This window comes from Prosopis cineraria, unplaced genomic scaffold (genome assembly GCF_029017545.1).
Source record: "Prosopis cineraria cultivar Desert tree isolate PC_DT_omini unplaced genomic scaffold, ASM2901754v1 PC12, whole genome shotgun sequence".
NCBI classification, from domain to species: Eukaryota; Viridiplantae; Streptophyta; class Magnoliopsida; order Fabales; family Fabaceae; genus Prosopis; species Prosopis cineraria.
Window position 1 is genome coordinate 27,519,190 of NW_026555343.1, and position 24,831 is coordinate 27,544,020.

Sequence of the window (24,831 nt, forward strand, 5' to 3'; positions counted from 1 at the left end):
AACCTTCTCTCTAGTGAGGTGAATGACCTTTATGTAAGTCTGATTTACTCATGAGTGAGGTTGGTCGTTGTGTGAATGAGTGAGACAAAAGAATTCAAGCCTTTCCATGTATATAATGTATGCTTTTCATTTGTCTTAATTTCCCTGTTGTGGCTTTTTCTAGATGTTTGTAATTCTGTTTTGATTAGAATGCATATTATTCAGTTGAAAAAAAAAAAAGACTTCTCCTTAATTCATAGTTCTTGATTTTTTTTGTCATCTAACCTTTCTTTAATCATACAAAAAATAACCTTTTCTCCAATTTTATTATATCAAAACATGTGTTTTCCATTTCATCACATCAAGAACAAGTCATAATTAAATTAAAACCAAAAAGATTAAAAAATATTGAGTTATAGTTAAGAAACCAAGTTACAATCAAGTTAAAATTTTAAAAAATAAAATATTATTTTTTAGAATAAATATAAATATAAATAGTATATAAAATATTTATCTCATTGATTTAATTAAACAAGCATATTAAATATAAAATGTTAAGAATATAAATTTTCCTTGCTAGCTTATATTATCTTACTCTTAGCTTGATATAAATGAATTGAATCAATAGTGTAGTATAATTATTTTATTTCGATTTAAAAGGTTTGATAGTAATTTCAAATATAAAAATTAACTTAAAAGTTAAAGGGAAGAATAGAAATGGGACGTCAAAATTATGGATTTAGCTTTTGCAGCGATCTAAAGTTTAGACTGTTTAAATTAAATTTAGATGATTTAAATTTAATATTTTATTTTTTATTTTAATATTATTTTTTATTTTTATTAAAATAAAAAATTACTAAATTTATTAATAAGTTTAATAAATGTAATTATTAATCTAGATAGTCTAAACAGTTTATATTTAATATTTAATTTAATTTTTTTATAAATTAATTGTTTAAATAGATATATTCTGAGCGATGCTAATTTAATATGAAATTTGAATTAATAATATTAAATTTAAATTATTTAAATTTGTGATCAGATTAACTATTCAAATTTTTATTTTAATGGAAAAAGGAATATTAACGGTTCAGATTTTGAAGGGGTGCAGCGGAGGCTCCTCAAAGCCGGGTCCCAAAATTGCAAGGGGGGAACAGAAGTACAGAACTGAAACGTGAAACCTGGGAAAGGAAGACGGAGAAATTCGATCGATAAGAGACACAGACTCAAAATCTGACGAACAGAGATAGTCACAGAGAGAGAGAGAGAGAGAGAGAGAGAGAGAGGTGCAGTGGTGGGTGCTATGACGGAGATATTCCTGTGGCTTTTGACCTTTTTCCTGATTTTGGCTTTGCTTTGTCTTCTTGGTTATCAGGTATCATCTCAGTCAACATTTCTGTATTCCTTCTGTTCCGTGAAACTCCTCAACTTTGATTCCAATAAATTATCTCATGTATGCTCGTGGCTTTACATTTTCTTTTACTTTGCGCTTTCTTTTCCCAATTCGGTTATGATTGTTGCAGTTCAATAATGTCTAGTGGGGTAACCCTTTATAAGATGGACGAAACCGTCAAATAGGTAAAACGACATAAGTTTTGATCTTAATTGTAGAAAATACTCTTCGCAATTGAGTAATCTACCGCATTATACAGTACCATTTTCATTTAATTGAAAAACAATTCGTTTTCCCCTTTGGAATTTCAGTTTTCTTAGTTCTTAATTTGTACGAGCTCTTTCCTATATCGCATTTCTTAAAGCTCATTACTTTCCCCAATAAAGGAAGTCCCTTCGGAGGGCTTAACTCATATAAAGAACATAAAAGGACATAAGTTATAGATCTCACTTGTAGAACATTGACTTCACCAGCCTTAACCATGGGATTTTTTGTCTGTTGATTGTTAGATTTTTTGTCTGTTGATTGTTAAAGATGCTTCTTTTTCTTCTATGTGACTATTCATGTATGATGTAAGTGCATGTATTAATTAACTATGACAACATTGTACTTTATTCAAGTCTCTGGAATCTTTCCAGCCAAAAGATAAACTTTCCTTCCCCTTTATTTTTCTTTTCCTGTTATCATGCAACTCAAGCTCATCAATTTTTTTCATCTTAAAACTTTTATCCGTTTATACATATTCATATGGATTGGGTATGGACGAAAAGCTCCAAAAAAAGGGGTATGTATGCAATGAGTTAATGTCAGAATCCATCTTTTATTTTAAATTTAAATTGCTGAAAGTCTTCCATTATGAGTTTAAAATTTATAGTTATTGTGGATGCTCTTATAATTTAAAACTGGGGATAACATTATACAATTTCTGCTTTGAATGGGTACTTCTAATTCTAATTTTATATTCCATATATAACTGGAAGAGATTTTTTCTGCCCTCTTAGAGAACTTTGCCAATGAAGTTTAACATTCTGATGCTTTTTTTCCCCCACTCTTAGAGAACTTTGCCGATGAAGTTTAACATTCTGATGCTTTTTTCTTGGCAGCTTATATTGTTAGTGGATCTAGAGTTTGATTATATCAACCCTTATGATTCTGCTTCTCGGATAAACTGGGTTGTTTTGCCAGAGTTTATCGTCCAAGGAGTCTTATGCTTCATCCTTCTTGTAACAGGGAACTGGTTGATGTTCTTGTTGTCTCTCCCTTACCTGTATTACAATGTGACATTGTAAGTCTGTCTTCCTTTTTCAATCATTTTTAATTATGTAATGTCAATAATTAGATGGTGAACATTTTTTTGTTATAAATTGGATATTATAGGAACTGTATTTCCAGACGTTAGACATTTTTTTTAAACTTTAGACTAGCTTCATTAAGGTCTTTACAGCAAATTTTAAATTTAAATATTGTAGGGAGGTATCTATTTGTAGCAGTTAAGTTGTAATTAACTCATTAAGATACATTTCAAGTACTCACACCATAACTTTCTAAGATACTATTTTGTTATGTAAATGATGCTGTTCTGTGATTGGGACAGACACTAGAGGTTCCATGTGTAAAGAATAAAAAAGAGAAGAAATAATTTACCCTTGGAACTCTCTGATAAGGTCACTACACAGGGATCCTGAAACACAAAATTACTGAGAAATTACAAAACGTGGGAGCTCCTATTCTTTATGCTTAATTTTTCTTCCTTTCTTCCTTTATTTGTTGTGTGTGTGAACTTACAAAATATTTGAAGGGTCTGTATGTGAGGTACCAGTTGAGGAAGTTTGACAAAGACAACCTTATTCTCAAGTGGAAGGAGCTTAACTAAGATGTTTATCATCTTATCCTTCTTTGGAGAGGGTGTTAGTAGGAGATGGCAAATTGCATTCAACTGATGTAAATTAAAGTTTCATAAATATTATGTGCCTACGTGGGTTTATGTAATAGAAAACGCGAGAACTTCTATACTGACTTAGGAATTGGAAAGGCTGGTTACTTGAAACAAATTGTTATGAATGGGATTCTAGGACCCAAACTGTGATAGGTGGTTTGATATCTTGTTGCTTGAAGAGATTTCAAGGTTCGAACGGTGTTGTAGAGGATTTTAACTGGGGATAAAATGTGGAAGAGGAGAGTTTCAAGAGGTTGTTCAATTGTCATTGTCAGCGGCCAACATTGTAATTGTGTTTAAAAATGAAGGCGCTTTTGATAGTAAAAAAATCTGCTTCTGCATCATGGTTGAAGAACAAGGTAATCTATGACTGAGACCAAATTTCCTGTTTGTATAATGAGAGATAGGTGCAGCTATAGGCTTATTAAAACATTATTTTTTTCATGGTTAAGGGCTGTTGTTACTGTGCTAGAGTTATATTAATGATCATAGGATTCTTAAATATATTGACTGATTACCTTAGAACTATTGATAAGACACTTTGGACTCAGACCATCCTCATGATGATTCTCGTTTAAATACCGTGTAATGTAATATTGAATTTTATTTAAGTAGTTTCTAGACAATGAAGCTTATTCTGACTATGCAAATAGTCAAAGAACAATGAAAGGGAGAGAAGGGAAGTGAGAGGTAGGGATAATTAAAAGATAATTTCCTTATCCCTCTTCAGGACAATTTTTCCCCCAAAATAAAATTACAGGAACTTAAAAATAGATAAAAGATATTATTTGGGAAGATTGGGAAGATGAGTTGGAAATCATATATTGTCCTCATCTTGTTAAGTTAAACTCAAGGGAAAGATTCCAAGAAGACCTTCCCTTGTATTCCTTTCTGTCATTCCCCATCCACATAATCCCATACTTTCTGAGAATTGGAGGACGAAGATGGGAGAGTATGAAGTGAATGGAAGAGTAGAGAAAAATGATAAGAAATGGTTTAATTTTAATTTTTACCCTCTGGGTTGTACGATCCTTTTCTGTCAAAATCCCTCAAGGGGAACTTGAAAATACAAAGGAAGAAGCACTTTGGGAGATTTTGGAACGTTAGTTGAAAACCTTTCATTGTCATTGTTGATTGTCCCTTCCATATGACTGCCAAACAAAGGAAGGGTTTTAATGAATGAAACCTGCCCATCCCCTTTAACATCTTCAAATTGAATGTACCCTAAGACTATTAAAAGCTGGGGTAGCATACCTTTGAAAATTGTCTCTGTTATGTTCACTAAATTGAAGTCTTAGGGCCCAAGAATATTAAATTTCAGAAACACAGAAATGATTTGGGCATGGATATAAATTGCAGTTTATGCTCTGTTTTGCCATTCAATTGGTGCCATCAATGATATTACAATGTCCGACTCAATCATGACCTATTGGCATTAGCATTGTTTTTGCAGCTTATATTTTGTTTGATTAGTCTGGTTGAATGCATGATCACACCCTGTATTCTGATTTCTGGGCTGGGTGTTTCGAAAACGTCTTTCGAGTCTTTCATTTTCAAAATTAGTATCTATTGTATTGACAATTGTATATGACATTGTTTATTCATCTGGTTACATGCCCTAAGCAGAGAACTTTACCTGATGTTCAATGGTTTCACTTTACCTTCAAGTCTCATGCTCAATTGTTAGCTTCATCTTTGGTTTTCTTATAAGATATGAAATGGTACATGAGATTTTTGGAGATCTAAATTTGGATTGTGGAATTTCCATAAACTTGTTTCCCTTACTTTTGGTTCCTTTTTATATTAAATTATTCAGATATTAAAATAAAATGCATACCCATCTGTTTCATGCTTTTACTACTGTTCACACTTGGAAAATGCAGGGTTCCCAATAAGCTTGCTTGCCTACAGATTTGAAATTAAAGAGCCAAAGAATTCTTTTAATAATTTGTAGACATAATCTATAACCTTTTGAATATATTTTCCAGCATATTTCCACCATTGATGACTTGGAAGCTGTTCTTCAGGTACATGACGAGACAGCACTTGGTAGATGTTACTGAAATCTACAATCAGTTGAAGTGGGAAAAGAAGAAGAGATTCATTAAAGTTGGATATCTTATCCTGCTATTTCTCGTTTCTGTGTTCTGGTATGGTGATGAGAAACTCGTTCTTTTGTTAATTGTTCACTTCTGTGCTCTTTCAAAAGTAGAAGGTGGCGAATATTTCTTTCATCTGAATGTGTTATAGGTTGGTTTGGAGCATTGCTGATGTAGATGATTAACCAGTGGATCACCTCTCTCGCCATTTGTAAGTTTCCAGTACTTTCAAAAGTGTGCTTGAGCAACTCATTCTAAGTTCCTCAGTTGTATGTATGTCAGAGATTAAATTATTGGAAAGGAGTTTCTGGTTGAGAGGTTTATTTTGATTGAATCTTTTTGTTGAGTTTGCATAATTAGGAATCGTAGTCAAGCTTGTATTCGCAATTCTTAGAGCTGATCCATGAAGAATTGCAATTTGCAATCATTCAATTGACATTTTCTGTTTTTTCTTTGATTGACTTGGACCCAACATTCATCTTCTCTAGCCATGAAAAGTTGATTTATCAGGGCCTCATTGATGCTGATAGAAACCACCAGCAAATTGAAACTTTTGGTTATGTTGATTTTAAGCTATAAATTAACAGTCCTTTTGTTTCCATGGTTGATATTCCAGTTCTCATGTTTACTCAAATCCTTTCATGAGTCCAGTAGGAGTCCTTTTTTTTTTTTTTTTTTTAATTTGGGGGGGGGGCATGCTCATATACTTTGATAGGTCCAGTGAGAGTTTTCTAACTTAATTGCAGCATTTAGTAATGTGCAAAGGTCCAATACTAGTCTGTTATATTTTTACTTCCTTTACCATGAGACGTTTTCTAAAAATCTTGTTTTGTTCAAAATATAAGGTATTAGGTATATTTTATATATTTTTTTAAATTATACCATTACTTTATTATATTCCATTCAAGTAATTAATGTGGGTATTTTGAATAAGTTAAATGTTATATTTATTTTACATAAGGGTACAATGGAAAAGATGTTAAAAAATTTAAAAAATAAAAAATTATAATCAACTTCTTTTGAGAAATATAAATTAGTTAACAATGAGTTGTATTGTGATTTGAAGGGAATATATGACAAGAAAGATTTAAATTTTCTTTTGGATAGGAAAAGAAAGACAATCAAACAATTTTAAATATAAAGAAAGGCCTCAATTATTTGGGAATGTCAGATAAGGATTTTATCAAGTAGTGGAAGCTGGAAATTTTAGTTATGTGACTCCTAATTTTTTTTAATAAACTTTTAAAATTTCTTGTAACTAGATTTGATTTTGATAAATCTGGGAATGGAAGTTAAAATCTTTTCTCATTGTGTGACTTCTAAAGTTTTTTGGCCGAATTTCATTCATTTTGTTATTTAAATAGTATTGACTCTTTGTAAGTATTTGTTCCTTTTTGAAAGTTGTTGGTAAAAAAGAACTTCCTTTTTGAAAGTCTGAAAAAAATTGGGAAAATGGTGTATCAATTAATCTAAGCAACTTTTACATGAGGAATAGGAAAACCTAATATTGCCTAATTAATAAAAAAATATTCCTTGATGAATACATGGATATAAATATACAAGTTTTTTCTTTTATATATATATATATATATTTATATAAATATATATATATATATAAAAGAAAAAACTTGTATATTTAGCTTTATGTACTTAATGTGTGTGTATCTTTAACAGATTATTTATGTTATGACAAATTCTTATTATTAGTATTATTAATACATTAAAATTTATATGTCTTGATTTAATTGGATAAAAATATATGAAGTATATAAGGTTTAGTACACAAGTTTTGCCCATATATATATATATATATATATGAGTGATAATAGATTGTAACACCCACTTCAAATTCAAGATGGTTCAACAGAAAACATCTTAAGTTTGTCTATGAAAAATTGGAAAATAACTTGGATGAAAAGACTTGGTTAGCAGTTAGAATGAGAACTGGCTAGATAATATTGTGAACAACATGTTATTGAATAAAATGACAATCAATTTCAATAGGCTTGGTCTTTTTATGAAACATATCATTATGAGGAATCTTAATAACACTTTCACTATCACAATAAAGATCAATTTCCAATCTTGGTCTTGGGCCAAAGTTTTTGGGAATATATGTTGGCTTCTCTAGGCTACACGATGTAAGGATAATTTTGAAGATACCAATCACTCTGCGGGAGACATTATCAATTCATGTGGGAGTTTGACATGGAATTCTAATGGCAACTAGCTTATTGGATTTATATGTGTGGGAATATCATGTCCATTACGACACTAATTGATACATGCAGAGTCAACATGGACGTCTACTATTGACTTATCAGAGAAGAAAGGGGAGGAAGTTAGAGTTAGTTATGCAGAATTAAATTGGTTTTAATTTAATTATTTCATTTTCAGTGTAGTTGGCTAAATAAGTGGATCAACTTTTGATGTGTTCACCCACGTTAAGTCTATTTGAGTCAATTTTTGTTTGAGTCAGTTATTATCCCAAATATGTTGGGATATTTTCTTATTATTTATTTATTATTTTGGTGTAATTCCTGTATTATAAATGCGCTAGCTTTCATCATAGCTAGACATTTAAAAAATAAAATACTATTTTCCTTAGAGAATCTCCTACTCTGGCTATTAATTTTTTAGAGTGAGATTCTTGCCCTAATTTATTTAATAGATTTATTTGCTTTCCTTATCATTTTAAGTTCCTATCAATTTGGTATTTGAGTCAGGTTTGATCAATATGGTGACCACACGCTCTGGTAATGAAGCCATCGATCTCAATGCCAATTCCTCCAATAACCCCCTATGTAATGAATCTATAGTCAATCCATTTTCAGAAGACATATTAACAGCAATTGCTTCCAAATTAGAGACACTTGATTTGTTGAAAGAGAAGATAGAGGCCCTTGAGGCTTCTGAAACGAATAGAGGCTAGCGAACCGTAGAGAGCCATTATAGGTGCTCACATTGGGAAGGTGATAGTGAAGATGACTATGATCGAAGGGGGCCATGTCCACCCTATGCAAAAATTGAATTTCCAAAATCTAGTAGAGGAGACCCTTGAGGATGGATTTTAAAGGCTGAAAATTTTTTTTGGTATTATCAAACACCAGAAGATTTGAAAGTAGATGTTACTTCAATGAGTCTAAAAGGAGATGCTTTAGATTTATTCTCATGGGTAAATTTAGAATGCACCTTGTTGTACTGGGATGAGTTGGTCAAGACACTATAAGAGCACTATAGGCCTCCTGAATATCAAAATTCAGATGAGCACCTTATAACCATCAAGCAAATCGAATCAGTATAGGAATACTGTCAAGAATTTGCCAAGCGGGTAGCATGAGTTCACAACTGGCCAGAGCATTGCCTCTTGGGTATTTTTCTGGGTGGCCTCAAGAGGAATTAAAAGTTGATGTGCGTATTTAGAAACCTAAAAAAGTGTTTAAGGCTGCAAGTTTGGCCTTGGAATTTGAGAAAAAGACTTAAAATGCACGTGGACCCAGGCCCAATTCCTCATACACTCAAGATCCCCTAAATCAGTCCCAATTTGCACGTGATTTTTGCGATTCTAGAGACTCCAATTTACTGGCTTTGTCTGCATATCCCTCCAAACCAGCTTCTTTGGTCTCAATCACCCCTAAATACTCTTTAGCAGTTGTGAGAGTCTCTCCCGAAGATGCAGAAGGTCAAAACCGACAAGATACAGGTCTGTGCTTCCGGTGTAGGGCTATCCTCCGACTTGGGCATCGCTGCAATGCCTCTTTTTCTTTGCTGGAAATTTCTGAAGAAGTTGAAGAAATTCTATCTCCACTACACGAAGAAGCGAGACAGAAATGGAGCTAGAGGAGGTTGAAATCTCATTTAATGCAATTGTAGGACAACATTCGATAGCCACAATGAAACTTCAAGGCACGCTTAAGGGTTGTACTATTTTGATTTTAGTTGATAGTGGCTCCATGCACAATTTCATTTCAAATGCAGTGGCATCCGAATTGCAACTCCCTGTGTGAACTGTTCTAACTTTTGGAGTTCAAATTGGTGATGGTAGTAGATTGAAATGCCATCAGGTTTTGCCTAAAGGTTGAGGTAACAATTTTTGATTTAACTATTCAGCAAGATTTCTACCCTTTCTCCTTGGGTGGTTCTGATTTGCTACTGGGTATTAAATGGTTGGCTCCATGCACAATTTCATTTCAAATGCAGTGGCATCCGAATTGCAACTCCCTGTGTGGACTGTTCTAACTTTTGGAGTTCAAATTGGTGATGGTAGTAGATTAAAATGCCATCAGGTTTTGCCTAAAGGTTGAGGTAACAATTTTTGATTTAACTATTCAGCAAGATTTCTACCTTTTCTCCTTGGGTGGTTCTGATTTGCTACTGGGTATTAAATGGTTGGCTTCACTAAACACTGTGTAAGCTAACTTGAACAAAATGTTTTTGATTTTTTGGCTAAATGGGAAGAAATATAAGCTGCAAGGTCTACCTACTAATAGTGATGCTTCTGTCCATCTCCATAGCATGCTTCTTAATCAAAAATCTAGGGATGCATTAGGACCTTTAAATGTTGACAGAAATTTTCATGATTTTGTTGATGTCTTTTTTGAGCCAGGGTGCTTGCCACCACCCTGAGATCATTACTATGCCATCAAGCTATTACCAAATACTATACCTTCTAATCTACGGCCATATTGTTACCCTCATTACCAGAAGGATAAGATTGAAGCTCAAATTGAGAGCTTGCTACAATATGGATTCATACGACCTAACACCAGTCCATTTGCCAGTCTTATGCTACTAGTTGGTAAAAAGGATGGTTCTTGGTGCCTCTGCATTGACTACCAGCATCTTAATCAAATCACCATCCTAGATAAGTACCCCGTTCCCAATGTTGATGAACTCTTAGATGAGTTGTATGGGGTTGTCTACTTTTCAAAAATTGATTTACAGTTTGGATATCATCAAATCCATGTTCTACCGGAGGATGGACATAAAACAGCTTTTCGCACTCACTTAGGCCATTACAAATTCTTAGTTATGCCATTTGGTTTAACTAATGCACCGGCTACCTTTCAATCTATTATGAATGGCTTATTCAGGCCTTATTTACGGAAATTTGTGCTGGTATGTTTTGATGACATCTTAGTTTACAGTGCTACCTCACAATAGCATTTACAACATTTGAGAGCAGCATTCCAAATTTTACAAAAGCAATCCTTCTTTGCCAATGCCAAAAAATGCTCGTTAGGCCAGACCCAAATTAGCTACTTAGGCCATATGGTTTTTGCCCAAGGGGTTGAAGTGGATTCTGAGAAAATAACTGCAGTGGTGCAATGGCCTACTCCCAAATCCGTAAAAGAGCTCCGTGGGTTCCTAGGGCTCACTGGTTATTACACGTGTATTGTCAAAAACTATGGTATTATTGCTAGACCCTTGACTAAACTAACCAAGAAAAATTCTTTTTATTGGTCTAAACAGGCACAAAAAGCTTTTGAGGCATTAAAATTAGTAATGACCACCACATCGATGCTGCAACTACCAAACTTTCATCTTCCTTTCACCATTCAGTGTGATGCCTCAATGGAGGGTATTGGTGCTGTCCTAGTTCAAGAAGGATATCCAATATCTTATTTCAGCAACAGATTCTCTTTTTCCAACAGGTATAAGTGCACATATGACAAGGGGCTGGCTCTAGTGCTTGCAATTCAAAAATGGCACCATTACCTATTGGGTCGCCATTTCTATGTCCAAATTAATCACTGCAGCCTTAAGTACCTCTTGGAATAGCACATCCTCACCAATTCCCAGTAGCAAATGATGCTAAAGCTTCTTCCTTTCAATTTTACCATCATATATAAAGCAAGAAAGGACAACATAGTAGCTGATTCAATATCACGAAGGCCTCAACATGCTGATTTTTTTTAGATTGTCATCTCTTTAGCAGATGCCTTACAGCAACTTCCTGCAGCATTAATGACAGACCCTGGAACCAAAGCTATTGTGGATGCATTACAAACAAATCTACATTCTCACCCAGATCATAGCTTGGTGGAAGGCATATTATATTTCAAGGGATGACTTGTGGTTCTAAATATTGCTCAATTATAAGCTAAATTCTTAAAAGAAGCTCATGCGACTCCAACGAGTGACCATGGAGGGTTCTTAAAGACCTTGAAGCGATTAGGATCAAGTGTGCATTGGTGAGGTATGAAAATAGATGTTAAATAATTTGTACAAAGATGTTTAATTTGTCAACAACATAAATATGAAACTCTTGCTCTTGCTGGACTCCTTAACCCACTCCCTATTCCAGAGCGAATTTGGGAGGACATATCTCTTAACTTTATCACAGGGCTCCCAAAGCCTAGAGGTTTTGATGTTATCTTGGTGGTGGTTGATCGGCTCAGTAAATACAGCCATTTCATTGCTTTGTCACACCCTTATTCTGCAAAAATTGTGGCTAGTTTATTTTGTCAAGAGATTGTACATTTGCATGGTATTCCTCGGTCAATCGTTTTAGATCGTGACTCCATTTTTCTAAGTGCTTTTTGGCAAGAACTCTTTCGTTTTACAGCATATCACCCGCAATCCAATGGCCAAACTGAGGTAGTAAATCACTGTTTGGAGACCTATTTACGATGCTTTGCTCATGAGCAATCTAAATTATGGAGTAAATTTCTCTGCTGGACTGAATTCTCATTTAACACCAACTTTCACTCTTCAGCAAACACTACTCCCTGTAAATTGATTTATGGTCGTGATCCTCCTCCTTTATGCCCTTATGTAAAGGGGGAAACATTAGTTGCAGATTTAGAGGAGCAACTGGAGCTGTGTGACGCCATGCTCAAAGTACTACGTGATAACTTAAAGAAAGCACAAGATAGGATGAAAGCACAAGCAAATCAACATAGGAGGGACCTTCAATTTCAACCAAGGGATGCAGTTTTTCTATGTCTTTAACCTTATTGCCAAAAGTCCTTAGCAAGGCATAAGAATGAAAAATTGCCCCCCTGATTTTTTGGAACTTATACAGTTGTGAGGTACATTGGAACAGTTGCTTATGAGCTTCACTTGCCTCCTGAGTCTAAGGTGCACCCTATTTTTCACGTCTCCCTAATTTGGCCTGCTCGTAGGCAGAAATCATCTTCACCACCAATACCTTCACCTCTCTCTGCAAATCTGGAGCTTCTCTTACTCCCTTAAAGGTATTGAATCATCGCTGGATGTTAGGAGGTATTCTAGAAATTTTGATTCGATGGGTCCGCCGTCCACTTGAAGATGCAAGCTGGGAAGACTATGATTTAATAGCCGCTCAATTCCCCATTTTTTGACTTGAGGACAAGTCTATTTTTCAGGAAGGGGTATTGATAGCATGCTGAGTCAACATGGACGTCTACTATTAACTTATCAGAGAAGAAAGGGGAGGAAGTTAGCATCAGTTATGCAGAATTAAATTGATTTTAATATAATTATTTCATTTTTAGTTTAGTTGGTTAAATAAGTGGATCAACTTTTGATAAGTGGTTCATCCACGTTAAGTCTGTTTGAGTCAATTTTTGTTTGAGTCAGTTATTATCCTAGATATGTTGGGATATTTTCTTATTATTTATTTATTATTTTGGTGTAATTCTTGTATTATAAATGTGCTAGCTTTCATTATAGCTAGACATTTCAAAAAAAAAAAAATACTATTTTCCTTGGAGATTCTCCTACTCTGGCTATTAAATATTTTTAGAGTGAGATTCTTGCTCTAATTTATTTAATAAATTTATTTGTTTTCCTTATCATTCTGAGTTCCTATCACTGATTGGGGAATATTCGGGTCATTATAAACGACCCAACTCAAGATTAAGTTGTATTAATATCTTGATTGATATTGCAACTAATGGGGCAATTATCCTCACATTAATGGCAATGATTCCAATCAGATTATTTCCTCCATAATGGGGGAAAAATATCTGATTTGGTCTTCCTTTTCCAGTGAGGGGTCTTTGAGGCTATAAATAGAAGCTTAAGCTGGAAGCTAAAACGACTAAGCCATTCTCGCGTGTGTATTGAATCCTACAATATGTAATGTGGGTAATATAACAATCATTATCGTTGAATTAAGAGCAATCAAGTATGGGATTTTAGTTTGCAATCAGCTCAATGTTGATGAAGTTCATGACTTACAATTCATTAGAGGCAATCAATATGATTTACATGGGCACAGCAAGAGATCACCCCTTTTACAATGTTGTGGAAGTACAGGAACTTATCTGTGAATATCAGAACTTGGAGCTGCACCATGTTCCTTGTGAAATCAACTCGTGCAGATTGCATGGCTCACTTGCTAGCCTTTTCAATTGAAAAAAAAAAAAAACAATAAAGATCAATGGAGGTTTAAGACGCACCCAAATCATTAAGTAACTAGCATAGTCAAAGAACTCCAGCAATGGTGTTTGATTCTCTAATTCTGTACTAGAGTGAGAGACTATTGTCTCATCCGTCTAATCAGATTCACAGTTCGCTCGAAAAACAAGAGACAAACTGGAAGAGAAATGGAAGCCATAATACATAGTGCTTTTAAAATAACGAATAAATTGAACGACTGCATAGTGAGTAGTTTGGGGATAAGAAAAATTGACTGACAATATAAAAAGCATACGCAATATTAGGATGGATCACCGTGAGATAGATAAAACCTCCAACCAATTGACACAGACAAAAAACAAAAAAACAAAACAAAAAGCATGTAATCTCCATGCTTTTTTGGGTATAATTTCTGCTGTTCAAAATGTGGGAATGTCAAAATCCCACGATTCAATCAAAATGTGGCTATTTCAGTTTTGGTAAAAACTTTCCAACAAGTAAATTACAAATTGTGAGTTATATTTTCTATAGTACTGTCAAGACCATTAGACCTTCTCCTGACAGATATAGATCCCACCGTCCTAGCAAGAATCGCGGGACATTTTGTTAGAAACTGTGACACTTGGTTTTCCTGCAATTTCATGGGATGATCATTTAAAATAAAAATAAAATAAAATTGACTTTTAAAGGATATGTTAAATAATTATTTTTCCATTCAGAAAAAATAATTTAAATATTATTGTTTAAAAATAAAAAATACAGTAAATATACATTATTTTAAAATTTAGCTGTTGACATTTTGTGGTTAATTATCAGGTTAAATTGTCTTATTGTGCTTTCGAATACTGGGATTCAAAGTATATTTTTTTAAAACCTACACTAAAAACAAATAAAAGATTAGAACATTTTAAAATAACTAAAAAACATATCGCAAAATAGAATATAAAAAAACATTAATAACACTTGAGAAGTAACGCAGGCTCACATTGAACAACATCCATGCCAATGCGTTGCAGAGTAAGGAGGAGAGGAAATTAAAGGAAGGGAGAATGACAGAGAAGTTTTAAAAGGATTAACTAATTCAATTTGAATCCTGAATGCTAAACTCTAAAAATTTATAAGTTTAGCTCTCAAATTTTGCAATTTCGTTATAATAAATTTGTAATTTATTTTTTAAATTTAACATGGTTGAATAATAAAAAAATTTGTCTTTTCTATTAAAATTTAAAATATAAATTATAAATTTATCACAACCAAATTGCAAAATTGAAAATCAAATTTGCAAATTCCTAAAATTTAGCACTTGAAACCTAAGTTAAATTAATCAGTTTTTTTAAGACCTCTTTGTCATTCTCTCTTAGAAAAAATGTGGGAGTGGAAATACACACAAAATGGAAGAGAAGAGATAAAAAATGCACCAAATGAATAGAGTAAAGAGAGAGGATGGAGAGTAGAGAAACCAAAAAATTAGTGTGGCTGTTCGTACATGGGCGGCGAACGCATGTTCGAAGAGATGGAAGACTGGATACATCTCATACGGGACTTTACGAATTATGCTTTGTAAAGATATAAAGCTATTGTTCATGCGGATCATTGCCAGACCTTCTCTACACTAAATGGAAGTGAATGAGTTAAATGGAATCTTAGACATGACGTGGGTAAAAGGTTTACTAGTAACGTTAACTAGGAAACTTTCTTTGGATATTTATGCTGGGATATTTGGATAGATAGATGCAAGAAAGCTTTCGTTTCAAACAATACCTAGGGTTACAATACAGTGACGTCTAGCTTTTTCAGAGCTTGTTCTGACGCTGATTTCATGAGAGGTGCACCTTCACTATCTTATGAGATTAAGCACTCCATAGCTAGTGAAGCAAATAAAGGGGATGTGATCAAACTTGACGTGGATGGGCCTGTGCTTGGTGCTATTTGGGATGTTGACAACTCTCGTCTTGGTGGATTCAGCTGCAAACCGATAAATGTCCTGCCAGTAATAGTTGAACTCCTCGGCATCATTCACGGACTTTAGTTATGTTGAGGAAAAGGCTTCCATAGGGAGCACATTCATTGTGATTCTATTGAGGCTATTTATTTTGTTACTAAGGGTTGTGATAACTTGCATCCCTTATTATTGATGATGTTAGGTTTTTGTTTCATTTGGATTGGAGTTTGGCTATTAAGCATGTCCAGAGAGAGTACTCCAATACCTATGCTGATTTTCTAGCTAGATTATCTCATAGGTTAGATGTTAGTTTTTATATCTTTGATCATCTTCCACCTCTTACCCAAGAGGCCAACAGATGATGAAAGTGACCAGTTAGGAGTTTCTTTGTCAATCTAAACACTTTGGTGGTTTCAACGCATTTTCAGTTGGAAAAAAAGAACATTAGAGTGGAGAAGAGAGAAATTACTAGAGAAGAGAGAAACTCATCACGGATGCTTGCACGTAATTCAGAACGGATATAATAATGCTCACGTAAAAAAAAAACACAAGAGGTTGGGGTTACATAGAAAGGACATATACAATTCAATTATTGAAGTGTGGGAAATGTTTACATATTTTGCCAATTGCCATGGTTCAATTATTAAACTGTGTGAATGGAAATGGTTAACACATTTTGCAAATTGCCACAATTCAATTGTTCAACTGTGGGAAATAGTTTGCAAGCTCACGTGATTTTGCCACAATTTTATTTTTGAGCACTTGATGGAATATGAATGAGATTTAATTACTTTTGTTTAAAATTATTTTATTAGTATTGTTTGAATAAAGATATTGAATATCCATTAGATTATTTAGGGTTTATTAAAATTTGATTTAGTATGTAGGGACAATTATTTTTTTAAGTATTTTGGATTTATTTTATCTTTAAATATTATCTAAAATAAAATAAGATATGTAAACTAGCTAGATATCTTATCTTCATCTTTTGTATTAAGATTTAATTTAGATTTAGATTTATTATTATCTTTATTATTTCTAGGGCTTTATAAATAGTCATAGGGTTCTTTAATTGTATTCAATTTTGGCATTTGAATAAGTGTTATATAGTTTTCTCTTTCTCTTCCTCTCTCTCTTCTCCTTTCTCCTTTCCTATTTCACATTAATTTGGTATCAGAGCTAAGTCCCCATCACACTCTTGTGTCAACCAATATTACTTAGAAAGTACAATGTTTTTATTAAAATTCGGAGGTCCAAACAAGGTATAATGAACTCACTATTCAACGCTATGCTACTGACTAGAGTGCCGTCATTACCTTCTACAAGTTTGCTCACCGTTGGTTCTTTAAGGTTGGCAATTTCTTCATACATTTGCAGCATTTTGAGTAATTTTTTATTTTTATTGATCTGAATTTTTGTATTCCAAAAAAAAAAGGAAAAAAGGAGAAGAGAAGAAGAAGAAAAAAGAAAAAAATTGTTATGATGCTTAGTTGGCAATATGAGCTACAACATATACACATATTTAGATTATCAGTATGAATATGTCAATCTACCACAATATGCTCAATAGCGAAATGATTATGCTCAACGGTACACATATAATGAATATCAACAACGGCATGCCTATCTGTCACAAGAGAGTTATTGGCATGGTTATGAAGAGTAACAATATGAGTACATAAGCCATCAACAATATGAGCATACTTATTGTGACAATTATAAGTGTTGCTCTCTCCAGTCAAAGTATACTAATCATAAGCGATATGAGTATGAAGATCAATATCGGCATGAGTACATTGAGCAATGACAATATGAGAATCTTAGTAGCCATCAACATGAATAAGCTTATCAATATAAGAATGATACTTGTTGCCATTATGAATATGTTAACTTTTAGGAGAATATAGACCAAATTATAGTTAAACTAGATCGCTTTTAACAAGAACATAATTGTTATTTTGACAAGCTTAAGAGGGATTGTGGTGAAGTTAAGAAGGCAACATATGAGATTAAAAGAATGATCAATCAAATGAGGAAACAAATGGAAGAACTAACATCAAGCAAACCAACAATGGCAGAAGCTCCTTCTTTGCCAGTAGAAGATTCTCTAAACAATAATTAAGTTGCCCACTATACACTAATACAAGTGGCTCGTTCTAAAATTGTTTTTAACAAGGATCAATCTTATCATTTTATAACTATTCCTTGTCTGCAGGCTGCCTCTACTAAGGTCACTCCATTGCTTAATGGTTAAATCCAACAATACTCTCTCTATTAGAAAGGTTTTCTAAAGATTTTGCATAGTCAAACTACTCACTCTTGCTATCTAACTTGTTAGAAAGGATTTCCAGATGCTCACCTATATAAAGTTGCTTGCTCTTGCCAAAGCTTGCCTTTTCAATATCTCACCTGTTGGAAAAGGTTTCTAGATTCAAGCACTCCACTAAATTTATCCTGCCATTCCCTTCCCAAATTTGTGCCTTAATTTTAACTTATCAGGAGTTGAATTCTTTAAGCAGGGGAGAAATGGTGTAATATGGAATAAAATATAATTAAGTTTAATTTATGATATTAGGGTTATTCAATAGGGATATTTAAATAAGGGTATTGATCCTTTAGATTAGGTTTGATCATTTATTTTATTGTTATTTTAGATATCAATATCTTTAAGATTATATTTAAATTTAAGATTTGAGATTTAAATTTAAATTATTATTATTTTATTATTTTAGAACTCTATAAGTAGAGCTAAATTTTTCATTTGTATTCAGCTTTTAAGTATTATTGAATAAGAATTTTTGAGAGTTTCAACCTTCCCTCCTTCTTTCTTTCTCTCTCCTCCTCCTTTCTCTTTATCTCTTTGTTTCTCTCCTTTTTCCTGTCTTACATCAATACTATTTTAATTATGTTATTAACATAATTAAAATACATGATTTTGTATTTTATGAAGATACAAGGGAGAGGAGAGAAAATATGATTATAAAGTACAAATTTTAATTTTATTCAAGAGGCTTTGCATTTTATAATCATATTCAATTATGATATGTAAATAAAATGTTTAATAAAACTTTTCGGGGGTGAGGGTTTGAAATTTACAGGATAGTGGGGAGAAATTCCCCACAGTTCAAATAATGCAACTGTGGGGAAAGTTCCTGCAGGTGCCGCAAATACCAAAATTTGTCATTTCACAGACCAAGACAATGGGTTTCCATGATATCTTTTTGAACTGTGAGGAAACTTCCCACAGTTCAGTTAGATAACGTGGAAAATGTGTCCACATTATCTGACTTAACTGTGGAATACTTTTTGAGAAAATATTAATCAAGGGCTACTAAAAAAATTTTGGAAAAATTTTAGCCAGGGACCCTTAATCAAATTTAATAAGAGAACTTCAAATTTTTTGAAACTTTACTGAAGGACCCGTACAGAATTTTTGTTGAATTTATGACAGAAATGATAAAATTGCCCTTATTTAAATAAACAACATAAATGACTTGATTGTTCTCATACTTTATGTTATTCATTTACTTACGAAATATTGTTCGTTTTCCTGCTTCACTTGTTTATAAGCCTACTTTCACTTAATTTCATTTCAAGGGCCATAAATAAGTGAAGCTAGGAAACGACTAACATTTGGTAAGTAAATGAACAACATACAGTATGAGAATGAAAAAGTCATTTTATCATGAAACTGACACAGAATGAAATCAAATGAAACTAGACCTATAAACAAGTGAAGTAAGTAAATAAACAACATTCCGTAAGTACATGAACGACAAACAGTATAAGAATAAATAAGTTGTTTATATTGTTTATTTAAATGAGGGCAATTTTGTCATTTCAATCACAAATTTAGGAGCAATTCCATAAGGGTCCTTTAGTAAAGTTTCAAAAATTCTAAGGTCCTCTTTTTTATTGAGTTTGGTCAAGGGTCCTTGATTGAAATTTTCCCAAAAATTTATATAAGTGAATGATTACTTATTATTAAAACTTGAATGAATACTTGTCGATTCGGTTAGTCTTTTATCAACAAATATTCATTTGAGTTTTGATAACAACTTATTTTAAATTAACAATAATTCATTTGAGCTTTTTTTTTTCCATTTAGATTTTGATAACAACTAATCCTTGACTGATATAAATTTCTTTTGATAGTCCTTCATCACTATTTCCCCCTGTTTTTTTTAAATTGAAATCTTCCATGGTAAAACGTGAAACATGCCATGTTTTGTCACAACCTTTTCATTCTAACCATATTAGTCACTAGCTTCTTTTGTAGTGTGATGGTAACGTACATGATTCTCGAAGAGGAGTGTACCATTATGCTTGATAGGAGTGTTCTCAACCTCGTCATCAAAAAGATGCACTTGGGTTATCAGATCAAACCCATACTTATCTTACGAAAGGGGGATACCATCCTTCCTATGATTCACCTTAAGACCTACAAAATAACTTAGGTTCTCAATGTCTTTCATTTCAAGTTGTTGTCCCAAGAATTTCTTAAAGTTATTGTACTCTTGTAACATCATCACATGTGATAATCATGTTATCAACGTATAAGAGGAGAAACACAATAGCATAAATTGTAGTTTGGATATAAAAAGAGCCAAGTTACGAGGGCTAAAAGAGAAATGAAGTTGGCTAATATTAGTACTGAGAACTTCGCAAATCAAGCATAGGAACTCTACTTAAGTCGATATAAAGATCTTGATGAAGGCGATAAACATTGTTTGTCAAATGCAGATTTGGAGAATGGTTTTAATTTTGGGATGATTTTTAATTAATATGGTAAACTTTCTTCCACCATGTTATGGAGTATTTATTATTTATATATTTTTATTAAATCTTTTTTGCGTACCATGGTAAATATTTTTACCCGTTTCAAATTTTATTAACATGCTAGATGTTGTTTGAAAATGTTTTTTGAAGTAAGGTGTTACATTTTGATATCAAATCTCTCTGTTCTATAGCCAAACCACCATGCATTTAATATACTGGCTGTGAACACCATATTTTATTCAGGCATTTTTTTAATTTAATAATAAATAATCAAAAAATATAAAAATATAAAAATAAAATTTAATCCTTTTTAGGATTATATTTTCAAAACAAAAATTTAATTTAATGGATAGGGCTTAATTTTATTTTAGATAATCTTTTTGGTTAGGATTTTATTTCTTTTAATTCATTAAAATAATCAAAAAAATACAAAAATAAAATTTAATCCTTTTTAGGATTATATTTTAACAAAATCAAAAAATATAATCTTGCTTAAATATTTAAAAATCTCTCCTAAATTATCCCAATCATTCAAAATATTGGGAGTTAATTTTTAAGAGTTAACTTTTCTCTCCTTAAATCTTATTTTTTATTAAAAAAAAATACATACATATATGCTTGTGTGTGTGTGTGTGTTAATTTCATTTAAAAAAAATTAAAAGCAAAAAAAAAAAAAGAAGGCTGGATGAAGCATTTCATCACAAGCCTTATGTGGAGCAGTAGATCTAATGCATATACAAAAAGAAACATAGAAAGCAAACCCGCATGTGACTAAGAAGAACAGATAGCCATGCAAAGACACATACTCACGCGAGCAGAAAAAACTAGACAGCAGTAAAAGCAAAGCAGAAGTGCAGCATGCACGCAAAAAGTAGAAAAGCTGAGAAAGAGGGAAGAGATATAGAGAGCATGAAATGCAGAACACAGTTGGACGGAAGAAAGAAGAAATCGAGAGCAAAAATAGAGCACAGAAAAACACAGAAGAAATTTCAAACACATGCACATAGCAGAGCAGAGCGAGAAAGCATGTAAACTCTCCTCACACGCAAGCTTCCCTGTTTTTCCTCTAAAAGGGGAAGCAAGTCTAAGAGAGAATGGAGAAAAAAATGGAAGAAAGGAGGGAACACAGACTGCATGCTTGTAGACAGAAAAAAAGAATAGAAAACAGAGCATAAAAGACGGAGAGAAGAGAGCGTTTGGAAGGAGGGAGGAGGAAGACCGAGGAAGAGAAGAAAATATAGAGAAGAAGGAGAGAAAAAACCGATGAGAAAATGCTAGAAAAACAGAGAGAGTAGTGATTGAACGTAGGAAATGGGAGAAGCTTGAATAGAGGTGAAGAAGAAAAGAGAGTGAGGACGAGAAACTGGAAGGAGAACACAGACAGCCTTCAACACAAGAGGAAGATCTAGAGAGAGAAAGCAAAAAAAATAGAGGAGAGACCAAAGAAAAAAAAGAGACAGCAAAAACGTGAGAGAGAGGCGAGTCCGAGGAAGAAAAGAGGACAATAGAAACAAATCATAAAAGAGGGAGAGTGAGGGAGCGAGAGGACAGCAATGGAGTACTCTGATGTGAAGGTGTTTAGATATGTATTAACATTCCAACACATGAGCAAAGGGACGAAGAGATTAACAGCACACTCATAGAAAAGAAGAAAACACAGAAACAGAGCATGCATGTGCACGTGGGTACTGAATGAGATTATCTTCTTCTTCTTCTTCCCTCTGTTACATGGGTTCGGCTGCCAGCAATGCATAGGTTCTGATTTGGTCCATCAGTTGGAGGAAGTGATATGGCCTTGAAGCACATCTTGAAGGAGCTTAAGAACTTGTAGAAAGATCCATGGACTTTGTTTTGCACAGGTTCTAATACAGGTTTTTCATAACTTCATGCAGCCTTATATTATATCATTTCCTAACCTCAATGTATGCATAGCTTATTATAAAGTACAATAGTTGAAGGTGATAGATATATCTCTAAAGATTTGATTTTGGCTACCTATAATTAAAACTTAGACATACTTTTACAAATTAGATTCTGTTAAGCTAAAAATCTTGATTAATGATCCTCTATCGTGGAAATCAATAAGATTTCGCAGGTATGAGGATAGTTTTATAGGTATTTATATGAGTTTTAAAGGCCTATTACTAAAGTTAATTCTCTCTTTATACTAAATATTTAAGTTTCATGTGAGATTTCAAAAATCTTTGTAAAGACTTAAATTAATCACATTATCGTGTAGGATAATAAATCCTCACAGATATTATGATTTACAATTTATATAGTAAATAAATAAATGAATTTTATAAATAAAATAAAAAAAGTTTTTATAATTTTAATTAATTAAATTAATGACTTTAAATTAAAATTATATTTACCCATTATATCTTTTGGTCATGTGAGATTTTTGAAACACTGTAAGCCTTTAAGATAATTGTACTACCGCGCGAGTCAATAAGGCTTCGCAGGTATAACGATTAAAATTTCTATATTAAAAAATATGTGTTATATAATTATACATTAAAATATATTCAAAGTGAATATTATTTAATTCTTTTATTATGTGAGACTTTGAATCTCTACAGATATTCAAGATAATCTCGTGTCGTGTAAATCAATAAGATTTCGCAAATATGAGAGCAAAACTTATATATTAAAATTAACTCTCCTTTTATAATCTAAATTAATAATTTATTTAAGTCTCATGTGAGATTTCAAGAATCTTTGTAAAGACTTAAATTAATCACATTATCGTGTGGGATAATAAGTCCTCGCAGATATAGTGGTTCTCAATATATATAATAAATGATATTTGTAAATAATCATATAATAAATAATTTAGAAAATTTATTAATCAAATTAACATATTTAAATTGTAATCATATTCACCAATTATATCTTTTGGTCATGTGAGATTTTTGAATCTCTGTAGACTTTTAAAATAATCGTATTATCGTATGAGTCAATGAGACTCTGCAGATATAACGATTAAGTTTTTAAAATATATATATAAATTATATATTAAATTAATTAAATTAAAGATGTATTTAAATTTAATTCCTTTATCGTGTGAGATTTTTGAATCTCTGCAGATATTTAGAATAATCATATTACCGTATAAGTCAATAAGGTTATGCAGGTATGATAATTAAAATTTTTTTAAAAAAACATGTATCTACATGCTAAAAAAATTATTATCAACACTTAAAAATGTACATGAGAATATAAATAAATAACTTAAATTTCCAAACTCTTTTATCGTGTGAGATTTCAGAATTTTTACAGATATTTAGAGCAATTACATTACCGCATGAACCAATAAGGTTCTGCAGGTACTGCGATTAAAATTCTCAATCATAAAACATAAAGAAAAATAATTTTAAACCCTTTCCTTTCTTTATTCTAAAAATTCAAAAATGGAGAAAATAATTAAAATTAAGTTACCTTTTGCAATTTAAAATACACATATCAAAATTTCAAAAATTATTTTATTTGCAAAATAGTGAATTATTTTTAATTAATTTCTTTTCAAAAAAATATTTTCGCTAACAAACTTTTAAGCCCGAACTACGTGGACTTTGATCCCCATCACAGGGTACGTAGGCCTCAGAGTCAGATTCTGAGTCAAGTCCATCCTTCCTCGTAAATAAATAAATATTTCTCACTCAATTATCATCATTTTTATATCAAATACATGAATATAAAAGGGATAATTAAAATAATTTTAAAACCATATTAATAGAGCACAACAAACTTCAGATAACCGTTCTGGCGGATGGGTGTTATGAGGTGCCTAACACCTTCCCCACACTCAACCGACTCTCGAACCTATTCTTTGATTTTGCAAACCACCCTTATCCTCCTTTTAATTGGTTTCCCGAGATTTACCTCAAAATCTTGGTGGCGACTCCTTGTTCGATTTGGTTCCCATCTCAAGGGCCAAGATCTCTGCTCGCGCGCCGTCCGCGTCGCATTTTTTTGGGTGGGACACTGGCAATGTATGTGCACAATAAATACAGCTACTTCCCTTATTGTTAGTTAGTTAGGTGAGCTTAATAGTTTGTTGATTGCTCAAATTCTTAGGAAGGGATTAAGAGATGGTAAATACTCGCTGTTCTGAAACAGTTAACAACGAAATGATGTTTTCTTCCAAAAGATGAGAGATACGTTGGCTCAAAATTAATGAAAACTTGAACTGACATGGGCAAGTGCTAGTTAAGCAGAAGAGGGAGAAATCAACAAGTGTTTCAGGGAGAAATGATGCCAAGATAAGTAAGATATCTTGTCCTCGTTTGTAACATGTAATGCTCCTTTTTCATTTTCACGAATTTAATTTACCTAGAGTTAAGAACATAGGTCG

At 32.6% G+C, this 24,831-nt stretch overlaps 1 protein-coding gene across 3 annotated transcripts; it reads left to right on the forward strand.

The window, feature by feature from the left end:
* Positions 1 to 1,097: 1,097 nt before the first annotated feature.
* LOC129288767 (protein cornichon homolog 4-like) lies at positions 1,098 to 13,724 on the forward strand. Of its 3 annotated transcripts, none has more exons than XM_054925500.1 (5): positions 1,098 to 1,354; positions 2,476 to 2,657; positions 5,336 to 5,458; positions 5,559 to 5,618; positions 13,586 to 13,724. In XM_054925500.1, exons 1-4 carry the CDS (start codon positions 1,283 to 1,285, stop codon positions 5,590 to 5,592), a joined length of 411 nt encoding a protein of 136 aa, XP_054781475.1. In that variant the 5' UTR covers positions 1,098 to 1,282; the 3' UTR covers positions 5,593 to 5,618; positions 13,586 to 13,724. The 3 variants fall into 3 exon arrangements, with proteins under 3 accessions (XP_054781475.1, XP_054781474.1, XP_054781473.1); XM_054925499.1 differs by lacking the exon at positions 13,586 to 13,724 and adding an exon at positions 7,539 to 12,183; XM_054925498.1 differs by lacking the exon at positions 13,586 to 13,724 and having other exon boundaries at positions 1,099 to 1,354; positions 5,559 to 5,864.
* The last annotated feature ends 11,107 nt before the right edge of the window (positions 13,725 to 24,831 follow it).